At 42.3% G+C, this 17704-nt stretch overlaps 1 protein-coding gene across 1 annotated transcript in view; it reads right to left on the reverse strand.

Moving 5' to 3' along the window:
• Positions 1 to 17704, reverse strand: part of gbe1b (glucan (1,4-alpha-), branching enzyme 1b) — a 202699-nt gene that overhangs the window by 9696 nt on the left and 175299 nt on the right. Inside the window, exon 15 of the mRNA XM_072460189.1 lies at positions 17199 to 17316. Coding sequence (XP_072316290.1) covers positions 17199 to 17316 — 118 coding nt within the window. The remainder of the gene's footprint in view (positions 1 to 17198; positions 17317 to 17704) is intronic.

The raw sequence follows: 17704 nt of genomic DNA on the forward strand, positions 1-17704 counted from the left end.
TGTCTTGGCTCTGAGTCCCCCGGCCGGCCGGCCCCGGCTCCGGCCCCGCCCCCCGGCCGGCGCCGTACCGCGTTTACACAAAGGAGGAACTCATGAAACTGCGGAGAACAGTCGTCTTACCCGGAGATCGGCACGTTATCCCGGCGCAATACTGACCTAACCTAATACTGATGTGCAATTCTGTCATATGTGCAATTACTGTGAAATTCATGTGCAATTCATGTGCAATTACTGTGAAATTCATGTGCAATCTATGTGCTGTCGTGACACATATTCATGTGCAATTACTGTCGTGACACATGCAATGGTATTTATGTATTTATTTGTCTATGGGAGTTTTTATTTATTTATAGGAGATCTTCTACTGAAAGTGTTTTTCAGACTTCCTATAAGTGATCTGTTCTTCTGTATCTACCTCTGTATCTACCTGCGTTGCACCAATGAAATTTCCCCATGTGGGACAATAAAGGAATATCTTATCTTATCTTATCTTAAGAGTCTTCTGGGCAGAACACTGGGCACAAGGTCTGAACCCACTGCCCTTTGGTTGATGGGACAACACTCACTCTACTGTGCTACTGCTAAACAACATTGATGCAGTTTTATTGTCCCATCCATTTTCTTACTTACCAACTAATCATTATTCCTAAATGGAGATGTGGAGGCCCCTTGCACATGAGCACAAACACCAACGATCAACCAAATCTTACAATAAAAACTCCCCTTAAACCTTTGCATTCCCATATCCCACCATTACTTACAGAAACACTGCCCTTGACCGTGAACAAGGCTTGCAGCAGAGGGGTGTGTATCGAGCGCTCTCCCTAAAATACCCTGTGGTGGACGTGAATGACCGTGCGGCTGTTATCTGATCACACATTACACAACACCAGACACTCGCATTATGTCTGCGCTGACGTATCGTAAATACAGCCCGTAAACACTAGAATAGTCGCATAAAACACCATGTCCGTTGCTTGTACTCGCCATGTTGTGCAGTAATAAACCTGTAACATGTATTGCATTGTATTAAATCAAAGGTATGGGCATTAGTGTGAGTGGATTGTGAATTAAGATGGGTTTATGAGTTTTTATGAGATTCTGTTATGATGACAAACGTAATTAGGGATATTACTGAAATTTACTGTTTTAAAGTTGGCAAGGTGGAAGAAATGTGCTTTGCATTTATTCCACATTATAAACAGTACAGACAGATTTGCTTTCACCTTTATCAAACGGGTGTTTTTGGCTAAAATTACATTCCGTGCAGAAACAAATTTTTTTTTTTAATTCATGTTTGGTTGTGTTTTGTTGAGCCGTTAGCTGTGTGGACCTTCCTTTTGCAATATTGAGACTTAATTTAAGTCTATGGAGGAAAGTTCTATATCTTCCACATTGACACACACAATGTACTGTACACATTAGCAAACCGGTATCTGGCTGGTCTGAAAACAGATTGAAACATTGTGGTCACTCCGAGCATACGTGGTTCTCTTTAGTCGTGAAAGGTGAGTGTGTTTAGCTGACAAACAGAAGACTAATGCTAATGCTAGTGACTGTAATGCTAGCTAGTGACTGTAATGCCATTTGACATAAAAACACACATTTGCTTGGATTAAATTCTAACTTGAGTAGCAGTACTTCAGACAGAGCAGTGCCTCCAGTTAGCTTTATCTCCTATGGTATGGATGGTTTTCTTTTTTCTGCACGCTACAGAGATTCTTTAAACTTAAGGACCAATATTATGCATTATTGTTACCAGCCTTTAAACATGCTCTCCAGTACCTTTAGTTTGGCATCTTAGAACTCCACAAAAATAGTTTATAAAAACCTAAAATTAAATGTAGAGCCCTAAAAAAACCGTCAGTGAGCAGGAGATTCAGAACGAGAGAGTTTGTTACGCTCGGAGGGGAGAGGACTTTCTAACCAGGATTCATTCAAACTAGTGTGAAGGAAGCTAAATACAACTCCAGGTATGTTTTAGATGAGGGGACAATGATAGAACATGTTTAAAAGCTCAAAAAAGTTAAGTTAAGTCCATAAACTTCACTACTACTTTGTTTCTGTCTGGTAAACTCTTATACTTATATTTATTCTACACAGAAACAAATTATTTTAAGTTACATCCATTGGAGAAGGAGTATTTCTGAGAGTACACAGGAGCCCAAGCATATGTATAATTCCCGAATCTGAAAGAAGTTCTCCATGAAGCCTGCAAGGTAGTCCACTGCATTATTTAGAGTTGTACTTCAAAAATACAGGTTTTCTATAATTGATCAAGGCTACTACGTTCCTACCGGCACTAAAAGTACATTCATAATTCAGTATAAAAACAGTATAGAAAACATCTGCATGTGACATATTACGCCTATTCCTGGTATTCAGACACTGCAGATTTAAATATTGCCCCACAATAGACTGACATTATCACCTAGAGTCAAAGCAGCACAAAGTACAGGGCTTTGAAATAAAAAACAGTCTGAGCACTGATGCCTGATGTGTTGGTGGTATTTAGTTTACAGCAGAAGGCACCGATAAATATTAAACTTATTTATACATACCTACACAAAACACATTCCACGAATATACTTTATTATAAGTTAAAATTAGATGTAAAAAAAAAAAAGTACCCAGAGATACAGAAATGCTGAAAGTCGTAACTGGAAATAAACATAAATTGTAAAAAAATGATATCTCTAGAATATCATTTTGAAATGGTCTTGATCTTTAAGAGACGTGGTATGACCCAGATGTTGTGTTAACTGACAATTCTCCATCATTGGAAAATTCTGAAGACGTCGAAAAATCAAGCATTTTCCAATTATTTTAAATATTAGTCATTCAGTTCAACAACTTGAAAGAAGACAATGTTGGTCATAGCAAAATTAATAAAACATAATATTAACAAACTTCAAAGAGCTGGATTTCCTCTTGGACGTATTGGACTGAGACTGACCTAAACCCTCTGCTTGGTATTGAATGTGGAGCCTTCTGTACTATTTAGTATCTCACCATTAGGCAATTCTATAACTCCAAAGAGACAACACAAAGCATGAACTTTATCCAGGGAACGTCTTTTCCATCCCATTTCGAACTGTGACACTAGTCCAACATTTAAACATTCTTTTAAGTATTGCACGTCTCCTTTCGTGTGGTTTCCTTGCTTTGTGAATCCTGAGTGGAGAATCTGTATAGTTCCTTCATCACTCCCCTCTGCACTCTCACTTGGGGGCTAACACTGGTCAGATCAATGTTCACGCAGTGCCATAAAGGATTCATGAGGAGCTTCAGAGATGATCCAGAAGGCCAAAGTCTCGTCTGACCTCAGGAGCCCTCTGGAGGGCCGTGGAGCGGGCTGGATCTCCCTTCTCCTGGAGCAGCTCCACACAAAGCAGCTCTGTATGTTGTTCTAGCCCTAAAGACCAGGGATTTGACTGGACTGATGTTCCAGATTACATTCGAGTGCAGTTCAACAAAGTCAAACAAGAAAGCCGAGGTACGGTATCAAATATATATACTCCCTCTTTGCAGAATATTTGATTTTATTTCACTACCAAATGTTTCTCTTTGCGCATTTCTTATCTTATAAAACATTGTACTATAGTGATTTGTAAGCAAAAAAGAGGAATTCATGTTTTTTAAAACTTTTTGGGGTTGCACCACACTTGAAAAGGACACAATTCACCTACTCAAGTTAGAAAAAGTGTCATGTCACTATGTCTGGCACTATGGATTTTGTAATAATGGTTGCTTTGGTCTCTTTTCAGGTTCATACGTTTGTTCAGGTCATACCAAAAAAGCCAATTATTACAATTAATAAAGGTGTAAATAAGTTGACACAAGTTTTAAGGCATCAAATGTTTTTACTGGTCCAATGTGGGAATTTTTGGCCCAGTTTCTACATTTTAAGTGATAAACTGAAGCATTTGAGAGGTAGTGGTGAAGATGTTGGATTTCTCAAGAAGGTCCTAGTTTGATTCCTTTTTTTTGACTGACTCTGATCTGTGCCATACAGCTGAGGGGACTCATGCACATAATGGAGGCACCAGTGACCACACTGCTTGGTTCTGGAAGTGCATTTTACCATAGGATCACAAAAACAATATATTAACTGAGACCTATAATTGTATTCAGAATCTGTTCCTGAAAAAACACTATTATTACTGCTATTACAACATTTTGTAGATATCTTACACAAACTGAAAACAACCATCATTAGTTACCACAGAGCTGCTTAGTCTCCTTTGTGCCTTCCACTCTTAGCGTTTGAATGTTTCTAAATCTCTTTGGCAAAAATAAATGAGAATGTACTTTTAATAAGCAGCTCAAGTCATCAAGTCACATCTCAAATAAAATAAAAATGTATTTTTAAAATCTGCATTATAACCAAAACAATAATACAAAATAATTGGATTGACACCAGTCTGTTATGTACAAAGGTGTAGGATATGCAGATGTCCTCCCCCTGTTGCCATGGTGACAGGAATGCGGGCTAGGTGTTATCTACTGCCCGTGTGGAGTTTTACTGCCCTCAGAAGAAAGAAGACGTGATAGCGACAACAGAGACGCTCTGAACTTTGAAAATAACTCTTCATCAAATGACTCCTTTTGGATTACAGAGAGTAACGATGTCTCCAAGACAAACGCTAAAACGCTGAAAGACTATGCGGTTTTAGTGGTTTTAACAGACAATCATCAGATTGCAAAAATGTGTCCACCAGATGACTTTACATGTACATATTGTGTCATTGTGTTTAACATGTCATTTTAACTGTTTCATAACTTGTTTTGTGGACAATTTTACCTTTTGTGTAACTCTTGTGGCCTAAAGCCAGATCTCGTCTCCTTATCAGCTCTGACCCCAGTGTGCATGCTGATTGGCTGAAGCCACGGCGCCAAAACCCCCGCGGGGAAAGACAAAAGGAAAGAGCAGAGAGTTACAGACCAGTACCATCCGAGCTCCAGAGCGAGTTCCATCCGAGTTTCTTTCGAAGCTCGACCCTCCATCCAGGGTCCCACCAGCAAGGTCCATGAGGCCTTGGGAGCAGGCCTCGGGGCTAGTTAGCGTGAGCGATGCTACGCTACGGGACAAAGACTTTTCCAAGAGAAGCTAATGTTCCCTCCCGGAACTAAGAAACCTGTGCCCGTTTTTAAAAACGTGATTGATGCTGCATCACGCAAAATCAAGCAAGGACCTTTTGCAACTTTTCAAGTCCACAGCCTTTTACCAGCCACATCTGTGGAGCAGCACGACGGCCTTTTCATTTGGAACGCCTCAGAGCCAAGGAGAACGCAGATCGCAGAACCGATCCGGTCCTTCTTTGGCCAGACAACGTCAGAGCCGAGCTCCAGAGCAGGCCCTTGGACCCCACGCAGGCCCTTGGACTCCACGCAGGCCCTTGGACCCCAAGCAGGCCCTTGGACCCCAAGCAGGCCCGTCTCCTCAGGATCACAGCTTCTGGTTCCGTTCGTATGAATGCACTTCACAGGCTGAATTTCATCTTAGACTTAACTCTAACACACACCTAGATAGATCTAGAACCATCATGTCTAGTGTTTTCCATCTGTTATCGACTCATTTGCATATTCCTAATTCATATTTATCTGTTTAATTATTTGGTCATTAAATCTTCATAACCCACATTTGGTTAAGTGTTCCTTCATTTCCAGAAAAGGGGTCAATGTCACGGTTAAGTTCACAAACCTTTAGATCAACGAGCAAATTAATTTCTAATTAATTAATTAATCTAGATATCTGATTTTAGAGTTGTTAAATGGAGTGGGTCCAGCTCGCCTCCGACGGTCCCTCATCTGCCTGAAGAGTGGGTCCAGCTCGCCTCCGACGGTCCCTCATCTGCCTGAAGAGTGGGTCCAGCTCGCCTCCGACGGTCCCTCATCTGCTTGAAGAGTGGGTCCAGCTCGCCTCCGACGGTCCCTCTTCTGCCTGAAGAGTGGGTCCAGCTCGACTCAGACGGTCCCTCTTCTGCCTGAAGAGTGGGTCCAGCTCCAGTCTCCTCGTGTCCGTCTGTCCGTCTGTGAGAGTCGGATCTCTCCTTCACTGGAACTCCTCCAGGTTTCTACGCTTTTTTCCCAAAGAGGTTTTTTTTTGTAGTTTTTCCTGGCCGAGAAGGAGAGTCTAAGGACAGAGGACCCTGGGACATCGTCCCTCGCCACCACAGACACTGTCTGACTCCCTCGCCACCACAGACACTGTCTGACTTCATCGCCACCACAGACATTGTTGATTCATTTCTCCCTGTGGCCCTCAGAGGCAACTGTTGTTGTGATTTTGGGCCTTACAAAAATAAATTGATTTGATTTGATTTAAATTGCCGATTATCCGGCTGGTGCCCCATTCTTCTCTTAAAAATACGATTCAAACTTACCCACATTTAGGCAGTGTGTCATGTTTGAATTCTTGAACAATTCTTTAATCAATATCAAACCTGAATGCCCCGCCCCCTTCACAAGTGGGTGGACATTCATAACCTTACAGTACTTGTACTAGTATGTTACCCTACAAAGGGCACTAGATCCATCCATCTTCTGCCGCTTTATCCGGGGCCGGGTCGCGGGGGCAGCAGTCTGAGCAGGGACTCCCAGACTTCCTTCTCCCCAGACACTTCCTCTAACTCCTCCGGGGGGATCCCGAGGCGTTCCCAGGCCAGCCGAGAGACATAGTCTCTCCAGCGTGTCCTGGGTCTTCCCCGGGGCCTCTTCCCGGTGGGACATGCCTGAAACACCTCCCGAGGGAGGCGCCCAGGAGGCATCCGGAACAGATGCCCGAGCCACCTCAGCTGGCTCCTCTCGACGTGGAGGAGCAGCGGCTCTACTCCGAGCTCCCCCCGTGTGGCCGAGCTCCTCACCCTATCTCTAAGGGAGCGCCCATCCACACGGCGGAGGAAACTCATTTCGACCACTTGTATCCGCGATCTTGTTCTTTCGGTCACTACCCAAAGCTCATGACCATAGGTGAGGGTAGGAACGTAGACCGACCGGTAAATAGAGAGCTTTGCCTTTCGGCTCAGCTCCCTCTTCACCACAACGGTCCGATGCAGCGACTGCATCACTGCAGCCGCTGCACCGATCCGCCTGTTGATCTCACGCTCCATCCTTCCCTCACTCGTGAACAAGACCCCGAGATACTTGAACTCCTCCACTTGGGGCAAGGACTCCCCACCCACCTGGAGAGGGCAAGCCACCTTTTTCCGGTCGAGAACCATGGCCTCGGATTTGGAGGTGCTGATTCTCATCCCAGCCGCTTCACACTCGGCTGCAAACCGTGCATATAATTGGGGGAAAACAATATTATTGGGCAACATGATAATCAATTTTTACTAAATCATCAATGAAATTAAAGTTATAAAAGTATCTTCTTTGTGTAATTTGTGTGGTTTATTATGATGGCAAAACCTTGAAATTATTGATGTGCATTTTCTTCTGTGTAATGTCAAGGTTGTTTAATGTGCGAGTTGTGTGGGGCATAGAAACTACAATTATTTTGACAAATAAACGTAAAAATCAAACTAGATTATCGGTTAACGGTGGTAATCCCCTTAGCTAACTCTAGAACACCAAAGAAAATGCGACAAAACTAAACTATACCCAGGGAACATCTTGACTGAGAACCTGAATGAAAGAATACTCCCGGAAAACGTGATAGAAACTTTGGGTTACTATTGATTTAAAGTATTAGTTAAATACTTTGTGAAGGGAACTGTAAACATGGGGTTCAGTCTGTTGTAGCCTTTCTTGGCTGTTGGACAGTTATGATGCTACATAAAAAATAACGCATCCCAGTGAAAAGAAAAAAGGGCAATACTTCAAGACGACAGAGGTTCTGGGTTTTGTTCATGATCTACTGCAGACAAGTCGCTGACACCGCATAAAAGCAGCGAACACTTGCCACATTTAACATTTTTGGACATTTACATCAAGCTAGCTCGTCCACAGCCGCTGACGAGCCCTCAAAGCAATCAAGACACCGTTATATATACAGTAGCTTTATATATTAGGATCAGACGTTGCACAGTCTGGAGTGATTTCATGGAGTCCCCTGGTGAGAGTAATCCATTACTGGTGACAAACGGGCTCTTTGGTGATGTTACAGAGGAATAATCCATTCTGTTGTTGTTGGTAAAACTCACAACGCAGCAAGACGACTGCATAGTTGCTCGTACCCATGAATTAAGGTACTCAAGACCTTCTAGACTCATTTATTAATAGCCACTCTTAAGCTTTCTCGCAGTACACCCTCCAGGCCTCTCTATGCCCCCCCCCCCCCCCCCCCTGCCCCTGAGCCCTGTACCCATTTAAGTACATTGCTCTATATCCTCCCTCTGTCTCACTACGCCCTCCACTCCGACTTGAGAAGGCGCCGTTATATTTGCCATGGAAACACGCATCTTTTGATCATTTGCCACTCAGGCGCTTTTATTCCCTTCTCTCCTGCACTCTGCGTCGCTTCGGTTTTGTGCAAACTGTCAGAGGAGACACCTAGTTTGAAGCGTGCAAAGTTTATCAAAGGTTTCTAATTATTTGTGGGGGTATCTGCGGAGACGGAGCTGTGACACCGCCAGGCTCAACACAACGACGCTGTGACAAACAGCAGAAGAGGTTAACTTAAAAATATATCCGCGCGTGGAGACGTTTAGCCTGCGCTTTTTCAATAATCCCTCGTAATGAATGGGTAAATGTTCGCGGCGAGGGGTGCTGGCTTTTGCAGGAGCTGAGCGCCTCCAGCTGACAGTCCATGAGGAGTTAATGTGGTAGGAGCTTAAAAATAAACAGCACAGTGTTTTAACTGTCACACTGTAAAACTGAGACTACATCTGTAATTCATAATGAGGATTTTATTTGTTCTTTTATATGAGAATGTAAAACAAGTATTGTATTTTACGGATTTTAAGTCACACTTTTTTACATATTTTTGGGGGGTGCGACTTATACTCCGGAGCGACTTGTTTGTGATATTATTCGTTAACAGTATTTCACAACCACAAGAGGACTCTAAAGCGACGCTCTAGGCACACAGAAGAACTGGCACTTCCTCTACCTGTGGAGTTTGCAGAGTTGTTTAAAAGTGACACAGAGGTTGTGATTAAGTGTGCAGAGTGACAAGTGCAGTAATGTATGTACAAGTACAATTGGTCAAAACGACTCAAAACAAAGTTGTGGCTGCGTTCACACTGTCGCAAACACTGCATCAAAATTGGAACTAAACCGAGACTAATCCTGGAACTAAACCTGGACTAGAACAGGACCAAACCACAGTCTTCAAGGACAATGCATGAGGTCTGAACGCAGCTTTCTCTGCAGCACAACTGTAACTGAACTGTGTCGATGCCTGTGCTTTTGCCTATTGTCTGGTGTTGAAGAACAGACCAGGCTCTGCTGTTTAGAAGTGACACAGAGGAAGAAGAATTCAATGGATTTAGTGATTTGGGGTAAAACTGATGCTTTGCTAAACTTGTTAGCATGTTCTTTATGCTATAGTTATCTGAATAACTGTTCATATGTTACGTTAACATATCAGACACTTACCACAGTTCTGTCTGTGCCTCATGTAGTGTTAGCGTTAGCATACGTCATGTAGCTGAAGGTGTTAGCGTTAGCATACGTCATGTAGCTGAAGGTGTTAGCGTTAGCATACGTCATGTAGCTGAAGGTGTTAGCGTTAGCATATGTACACCTATTCACCTGTTCTTTAATCTGTTATTATTTTATTATTAATTAATTGCATTTCAAGATGAAATGTCTGTTCTTGGTCTTGGATTCCATCAAATAAATTTCCTCCAAAAATGCGACTTATACTCCAGTGCGACTTATTCATGTTTTTTTCTTCTCTATTATGCATTTTTTGGCTGGTGCGACTTATACTCCGGAGCGATTTATAATACGGAAAATACGGCAATATATTCCACATTAAGAACAGGAGTAGGATGAAGACCTTATTTAAGTCTTATTTAACCTTCCCTCTTCTTTACACAATTAATAGCCATAAACATAGATGGCGACTTGTAATTAACTTAAAAAGAATGGAAAAGACAATGGATGGCTAACACTGTATATATATTTTTTAACATTACTTTAAATACAATTTCATATTTTTTTGTTTAAATTTATACTTGAATAATATTTGAAAATGTCTTAAGTTAATTGTCCAAAGAGTTCCACTGCTTCACACCAGCAAATTAAATACACATTTGTTTAAGTGTAGTTCATGCAAAAGGCAACTTCAAATCAAATTTCCTTCTACTATTCCCACTGTTGACAACAAAAACACTTTGCAAACCTCATGGCAACAGACAGTGTTTTGGTTTGTAAAACAATTCAATCTTTCAATGTAATGTATAAAATAAACAAACTAAGGGCCCAACACACAGCCTTGTGGGACAGACTATCCATTTTTACACACCTCTGATTCCACAGGTTTGTCATTTTTAAAATAAAATACTATGCTCAATAGTGTCAAAAGCCTTTTTTAGGTCAATAAAGACTCCAACTGTTGGTTTTTGCTATCCAATTCTGTAGTAATATCTTCAGTTTTTTCTGTTGAATGATTAATTTGAAAACCAAAGTGATTATCATGTACCGGTAATAGAGAATGTTGTTAAAAATAAATAAAATTGTCAAAGTTTTCAACAACTAATTTCTATAGAACCTTTGAAAGCAGGATATAGGCCTGGTTTGTAATACTGTGCTTATCCCCAGATTTAAAAAGCAGCATTATTTTTGCCACCTTCATTTTGTCTGGAAAAACACTATGAATGAAAGAGATTAATGATATTGAACAATGAGCACAGCAACAATGATGAATGCATTCATAACAGACAAAATATTGGTTGATAAGAAAAATGTATTCTTCATATTTCGTCCTTGTTTCTACCTCTTGTCACCTGTCTGCAGAAAAATGATTTCATAGCAATGATTTTTAAGCATCCACAGCCCCGTCTCAGTACAACCGTACAAAAGAGCAGCGTTGTCCGCTCATTCCAAACATGGCTTTGTAAGAGCTCGGGATGAGTTACAAAGATGCTTGCAACATTTTCACAGCAAACCTTTTGTTGAAAATATTCCGAAACACACCACCCACTAAAATATGACCATTATCAAAAATTGGTATTAAATATAGCAAATATAATCCACGAGAGTGAGTTGTAATGCGCTGGTCAGCTTTTTTTCTGACTCCCCCCCACAAAATCCAACCCAATTGCCCTAAATAAATGATAAAATCAAATCCCAAAATAAATACATTTTGGGATCCAAACTGAGTCTAACCCGCCCGGCCCAGCTGGCAGTCATGTCTTGTGAATGTGAACATCAGATGGAGTACTCTGACTCTAACACTCAAAGGGTCCAGCACAGGAGCGTTTAGGAGTACAGCAGGATGGGTCATGCAGGAGCGACCTGAGTTCTGAGCATCTCCAGGTGAGGAACAACTCTTTTCTCTTGTCCACGATGTTCCACTCGCTTCATTCACGCTGGCATCGTTTGTGAAGTTAAGATATGCTTAAAACTGGACTGATAGCATGACCTGCGTTTTTCTCTTGTCTCCTTTTTTTATTTGGCGTTGGAATTTAAAGGGGATGAAGTTGCCCTCTGCACAGTTAAACACGTGCCTGAAGTTTGTGAGACAGTTGTGATATAGAGAATGTGTTAGGAGACACTTACATTTGCCAGTGGTGATTGTTTTATAATAGAATTTGCATATTCTTTCAAGGCAGTTCCTCTACACACACTTTGAAAATCAAGGCCTTAAACAAAAAGGAAACGAACAAAATGAACTCCATCTGAGTCCATCACATTCCCCCATATGTAGCAGAAGAGAGGTTTAGCATTGTGCTACAGCTGGGCAGCTTTACACATGACAAAGCCATTAAAAGTTTTGCATTGACTTTAAAGCTACGATTTTAAATAATGCATGGACGGCGTGGGCACCTTCTGCAGCCCCCACGGAGACTCAGGTCTGATTATTCTCACTAAACCCATGTAGGAGTTAGTACAGGGAGGAGGCCATTATTTATTTAAAGCCAGCTCCCCGTCGAGTTTATATGTGGGCGTCTATATTAAAAGTATACGCTATGTACACTTTGCTTGCCAATTCCTATTAATCCCAATGGCGCGGTTATGAGCAGATGACTTGTTAGCTAAACTTCAAATTTTCGCCACTAGAGACGTGTCTGCGGAGTTTGAATTAATAACGGCACCAGAAGATTTAAGAGAATTTGGAATTGGAGTCGCTAAATGATGAAACCTCGGCTAATACGTCGGAGATCGTTCTCGGCATGGGAGAGGAAGGCACTTTTACTCACAATCCTCCGAATCTTAAATAATGCTGATTTGATTCACTTAATAGGCCGTGTGGTTTTGCCAAGAGCAGTTGGAAGCGAGGGAGTCGTCATTAATGCTAACAGCGCAGTTCAGAGTTGAGCTGAGGTGAAAGGAATAAAAATGGAAAAGTCTAGTGGTTATAAAAAAAACGTAAAGAAATACTGCCCAGGTCTGAGGAGAATGAGAATGATTAATAATGTTGAAATTGTCTGACTATTTGGTAAGATGTCAAAGAGATGACTTAAGATGTTGTTGTTGTTGTTGTTTTATGGCGGTTGGCATCCAATTGTTGCATTACCGCCAGACTTTATTCCTCAGACTTTTCGTAGTCCTCAGACTGTCGTAGTCCGTAAAAGTACTCCTTCCATTGCTTTGGTGTTACAAAGCCCATGAGGTCATGATATGTCTTTGTGACTAGAATAGTTGTTGTTGTTTCAGAGACCAACCGGCTTTATTCCAGGGAGACTCTTCTTCATCTTCCTCTCCTTCTTTGACGTTCGGCGCTTCCACCGTACAGCTTTATTCTTTAGGCTTCATTCTATAGGCTTTAATATTTCCACTGATGTCGCTGCTTGGTAGCCGTGCGTCTACGAGACTGGACGAGGACAGGAGACCACCCGCACCCCCATCTCGTCACTCTGATCACTCTGACTCCCCAAAAGCAGACCCCCATCACTCCGACTCCCATTTAGCGCCTTTAGCCTGTTTTCTATATCTGCCCAATCAAGCTCCTTTGTTCCAAGGAATCTCCCTGCAGCTTTAGCAATGATCCTGATCCTTTCAGTTCTGCTTTGAGTCTGAGCAGCACAGTTTACAACATCCACCATAAAGAGTACAAAATCCTCTCTATCCACAACCAGGGTATTCTCATTAATTCTGGAACCTGCACACTTGGGACCTCCACTCTTGAAACCTTCACACTTCTTGGGAGCCACGCTGGCCTTTCTCATTTCGCCCTGGCTTGGAGCAGCGCTGGCTCCTCTCTCTGTATTTACTCTAAACTCGTTACTTGAAACTTTCTTGACTGCATCTGCATAGGATATACCTTGAGAGACCTTTATTTTATGCACCTCAGCAGCTCTTTTGCTAAACCTGCATCCCCGTAGGCAGAGCTATGTTCTTCCCCACAGTTACAGCACTTCAGTTTTGCTCCCACGTCACACTTCCCATACTCGTGATCTCCTGCACATTTACCACATCTTTGCCTCCCTCTACAGACCGCTGCAATATGCCCAAAGCGCTGGCACTTAAAGCAACGCAGGGGCGGTGGAACATATGGCCTAACGTCATGGCACATGAACCCAATGAACACCTTACTAGGCAGGCACCTCCCTTCAAGTGTTACCATTACCGACAAGCTGTCACATCTTACCCCAGACCGGGTCACCTTCAACCGCCTAGCGTCCACCACCGTAGCTCCAGTCAAATTTTCCTTAACTTCATCCACAGACGTCGCCGTAGGGACACCTACGATAACTCCTCTGACCGTGTTTCTTTCAGCATCAGACACAAGAATGTCCTTTCCACCCAGACGTTTAGTTCCAATCGCCTTCCGTTGCTGAGCCGCGTCCTTGCACACGACCAGCAGCGAGCCATCTCTAAGGACACTCGCACTCTTGATCACTCCCACAGCTACAGTTAGGCTCTTTGACAATGCCACTGAATTCCACTCCTTAAAGGATGCACTATCCTGTGCAAGCTTTATGATCACCTTACAGTCTCTGCTCTCACCCCGGATATCAATAGCTTCAGTCTCATCCTGCTGCTCATTCCCAGAACCCTCGGACGAGCTAAGGGACTTTTTACGTTTCCGGGCACGTGCAGCCAGAAAAGGCTGCTCCTCCACGCCGTCCAGAACGTCTTCCACCACCGATCCACTCTCCTCCGCCATCTCCCGTCTCTCCAGACCGGAGACTAGCTCTTCTTCTTCTTCTTCTTTGGTGTTTTATCGTAGTCCTGTCGCATTACCGCCAGACTTTTTCATGTGTTACACTGTTCAGATTTATGAAGGCCAGACTGACCTAGGGCTGACATTTCTTTTTAATGACACGGCACAGCTTTGAATAGTTCCGGAAGGTTTCTACCAACTTTGAGTGAAGATTAAACCCAAACGAACACAGATATAAACCAGGGCTGAATATAAACTAAACCAGAACTAAACCAAGTCTAAACCAGGGCTTGTGACCAGAGTTTAGCTTCAGCACAGGACAAACACAGAGACACAGAAAGACGGACTATTCAACTGTAAAAGCACTGACAATCCCCAAAAAATACAATTATTCCCATTATAGGCAATATATTTTTCTTTTTGATTCGAAAACATGTATTTGAACCACTGTGACTTTTATTATGACTTTAAGGAGACATATTATGCCAACTTTTAAGAGCTTTTAATAATGTCATTACTATTTACCCTTCTCATTCTCCCACTTGAAGATGTATTTAAAGTGATTCATGCATCAAGACGCAGTCGGAAAAGCCCTCGATACCCGTCTACTGCCTTTTACTTGCTTCCTTCTACAATACTTTGGTTCTTAATCCGTGACCAACATAGGATTCAGGAAGCGTTGCACTTTAGTGTGATGTTTATGGTGACATAGCAGTTGGAACTCTGCGATGTAGTTTTCTTCTGGAAGTCAGTGGATTTGTTTCTTTCACCAAGTTGTTTTAGCACAAGGTTACGATTTAAAATATACAAATCATCATGACAATCATCTGTGTCATATTATATAGCAGACAAAAGCCAAAGACAAAATAACTGACCTTGAAACAACTAAGGCATGTACTTTTCTCCTTTAGTTCATTTCAAACAAGACTGTGTGAATTTGAAAAGTTTGCAAAGAACCCGCAGCAGTGTTTAAAATGCACTATGACTCTCTTTTCCAAGGACCTACTTATTTGATGCTATTAGCCTTGAGCTGCGTTTATAACGTGAGCCCAGCGGTTGTGTTTTCTCCCCCAGATGTTTCACCTCTGCTCGACACACTGCCAGCAACAACCACATAAAACACAAGTCTTATGAATTATGCACAGTGTTTGCTGCAGAAATGTGAAGAAACGTGACTAAATCTATGACTGTAGGATAATTGCCAGCTTGAGCAGCATGCGAGCAAAATGTTGAAGTACGCAAAAACACCCCAAACGTTTCGGGAGCTGCCTTGGAAATGAATATCTTGCCTCGACTTGTTTAAATTCAGCCAAATAGGAAAGCTTTCTGAATCCATCCATCCATTTTCTACCGCTTGTTCTCTTTCGGGGTCGCGGGGGACTGGAGCCTATCCCAGTGACTTCGGGCCTTAGGCGGGGTACATACTTGGATCTGGATCCATAAAAAAGTAATAAATAAATCACAAAAACATGGTAATTGCGGTTTTGAGTTCCGTAGAGAGGTGATGGTGGCTTATACCCAGGACGAAGTGTACACTTTGGTGAAAACATGGTTAAACTCATTTTATGAGCTTTAAAAAGGTGCCTCTTTCGGGAAATAGATCTATTAGGTGATTTATTATAGTAATGTGTGGAGTCAAGACTGGAAAGGTAGAAGAGATGGCAAACGCAGGAAAGAAAGACAGGAAAGAAGTACTGCAGCTGGTTTAAACTGATTTTGGTCTTCTACTTGGAGCAGTGGGATGACTGTGCCATCTCCGACTTCAGTACTGAATCCCAGGTATGAGACAGTTGGTATGCCCCCTCGTCCCGATTTACAGTCTAATGGGCATGTTTCCGGATGTCTACGGCCTCCCTGATCCAACAATTGTACTTGTTGCCGTCTGTGTCTATGGCCTTGGCATGATCCCAGTCCACGAGAGGGTTCTCTTCTTGTGGTGGGATACATTTCTGAAGAAGCTAGACAGCAAATGGAACCATCATCCTACTGCTCCAAGTAGGAAAACAGTGGCACAGCCAAAATATGTTTAAATCAGCTGAGCAGACAGTACAGTTACATCACATGACACTTCTGAGAAGGCAGCAGAGTTCAGCCACAACTGTCAAGGTATGGAAAAGCTGAGGTGTAACCTGTTATGTAACATTAGGTTTTAGAACTGTGTATGGGAGAAAGAGTGGAGTATAAAATGGTGAAAGGTTTTGTTTATAGGGCCATTTTTCTATGGGCACCATGCATCCATTTACAAACACAATCATAAACCGAAATCCACAGATTCCGTAGACAGGCGTGTTAATCTGGCTTCACACTAGAGGATCTTTAGCCTGTTTTAAACCTAATTTTCCTCTCCACAAGTACAAGCAATTATTTGTGTGTCAGTGTGATTATAATATAACCATTTGTGGACCGTTGCTGCTCATGGACCGCGACAAAAAAACAAACTCAACATAAAGTGTTGGCAATTCAGGAAAAGTGGACAGAAGTCAGAGGTGTGTGGATGAGTGCGTGTGTGATCTGTACTTATATATTTGATAAGTTGTCAATCAGCACTCTCCCCGCTTTAAAGATTCTATAAATGATCTTTAAAAAGGTGGAGAACGCCACCAGGCCGCACCAAACAATTGCACACGGCCACAACATGGGGCTGTGACAATGAGCTTGCAATACCAAACACTCCAATCATAAAGGTGTAGGATGTTTTATTTATTTGATTTTTTAACAATTTTCACTTGCAATCATCTTTGAAACAGCCAATCAAAGCTGCCATTCTTAAACTTGTTCCTTTTGTATTGTTTTTTTGGAAAATGGTAAGTGTGTAGTGTCTGTGTCATTCATGCGAGTGGGAGGAAATATAATAACTGCAAAATGTCCTTATGTCTGAGATCTGCAGACTTCGCATTACGTCTTAAAACTACAGACAATTTAAAAATCCTCTAGTGAGCTGCCTGTCTGAAGTGTATTACTGCGTGCACACATTTACCTTAATGGAATGGTTACGTCCGTTAAAAGGCTCCGGGTCGGTGTAGAACTCTGTGTTGTGGTCCAGTCGTCCATGCCCTCCGTACATCACCATATCAGAATCCAGCTTGATTTTGTATCTGGAGGAGAGGCAGGTTAAGGCGCTCTGGCAGTGGGAAAGTAGATTAGGAGATCCTGGAGCATAAGGCGCCCAGGAGTGGAGTTTTTCATCACGACTGCTTTGGGGTGCTAGCAGGTTTTAGCCCGTGCTCAGCAGCTTTAGCCTCGCGCAAATCCTCCTCCATCTATCAGCCTTAAGAGAGCTGAGAAGTGACAGAGATGAGAAAATACGGCTGAACATTTGCATAAACACAAAAGTGATGCAGCCATCCAAGTGCGCCCCTCTAATTTACCGCATTCAGTGCAGAAATAATGAATTTTATCTGGAAAGTGATCCAAATGACTGACAGCGGGAGATTGCTCTAAAATTAGCATCTTGGCGTTTCAGATGTGCTCAGAGTTATTGTT

Source organism: Eucyclogobius newberryi, unplaced genomic scaffold (assembly GCF_026437365.1).
Source record: "Eucyclogobius newberryi isolate DKJ021-1_F unplaced genomic scaffold, fEucNew1.0.hap1 SCAF_10, whole genome shotgun sequence".
Classification (NCBI taxonomy): domain Eukaryota; kingdom Metazoa; phylum Chordata; class Actinopteri; order Gobiiformes; family Gobiidae; genus Eucyclogobius; species Eucyclogobius newberryi.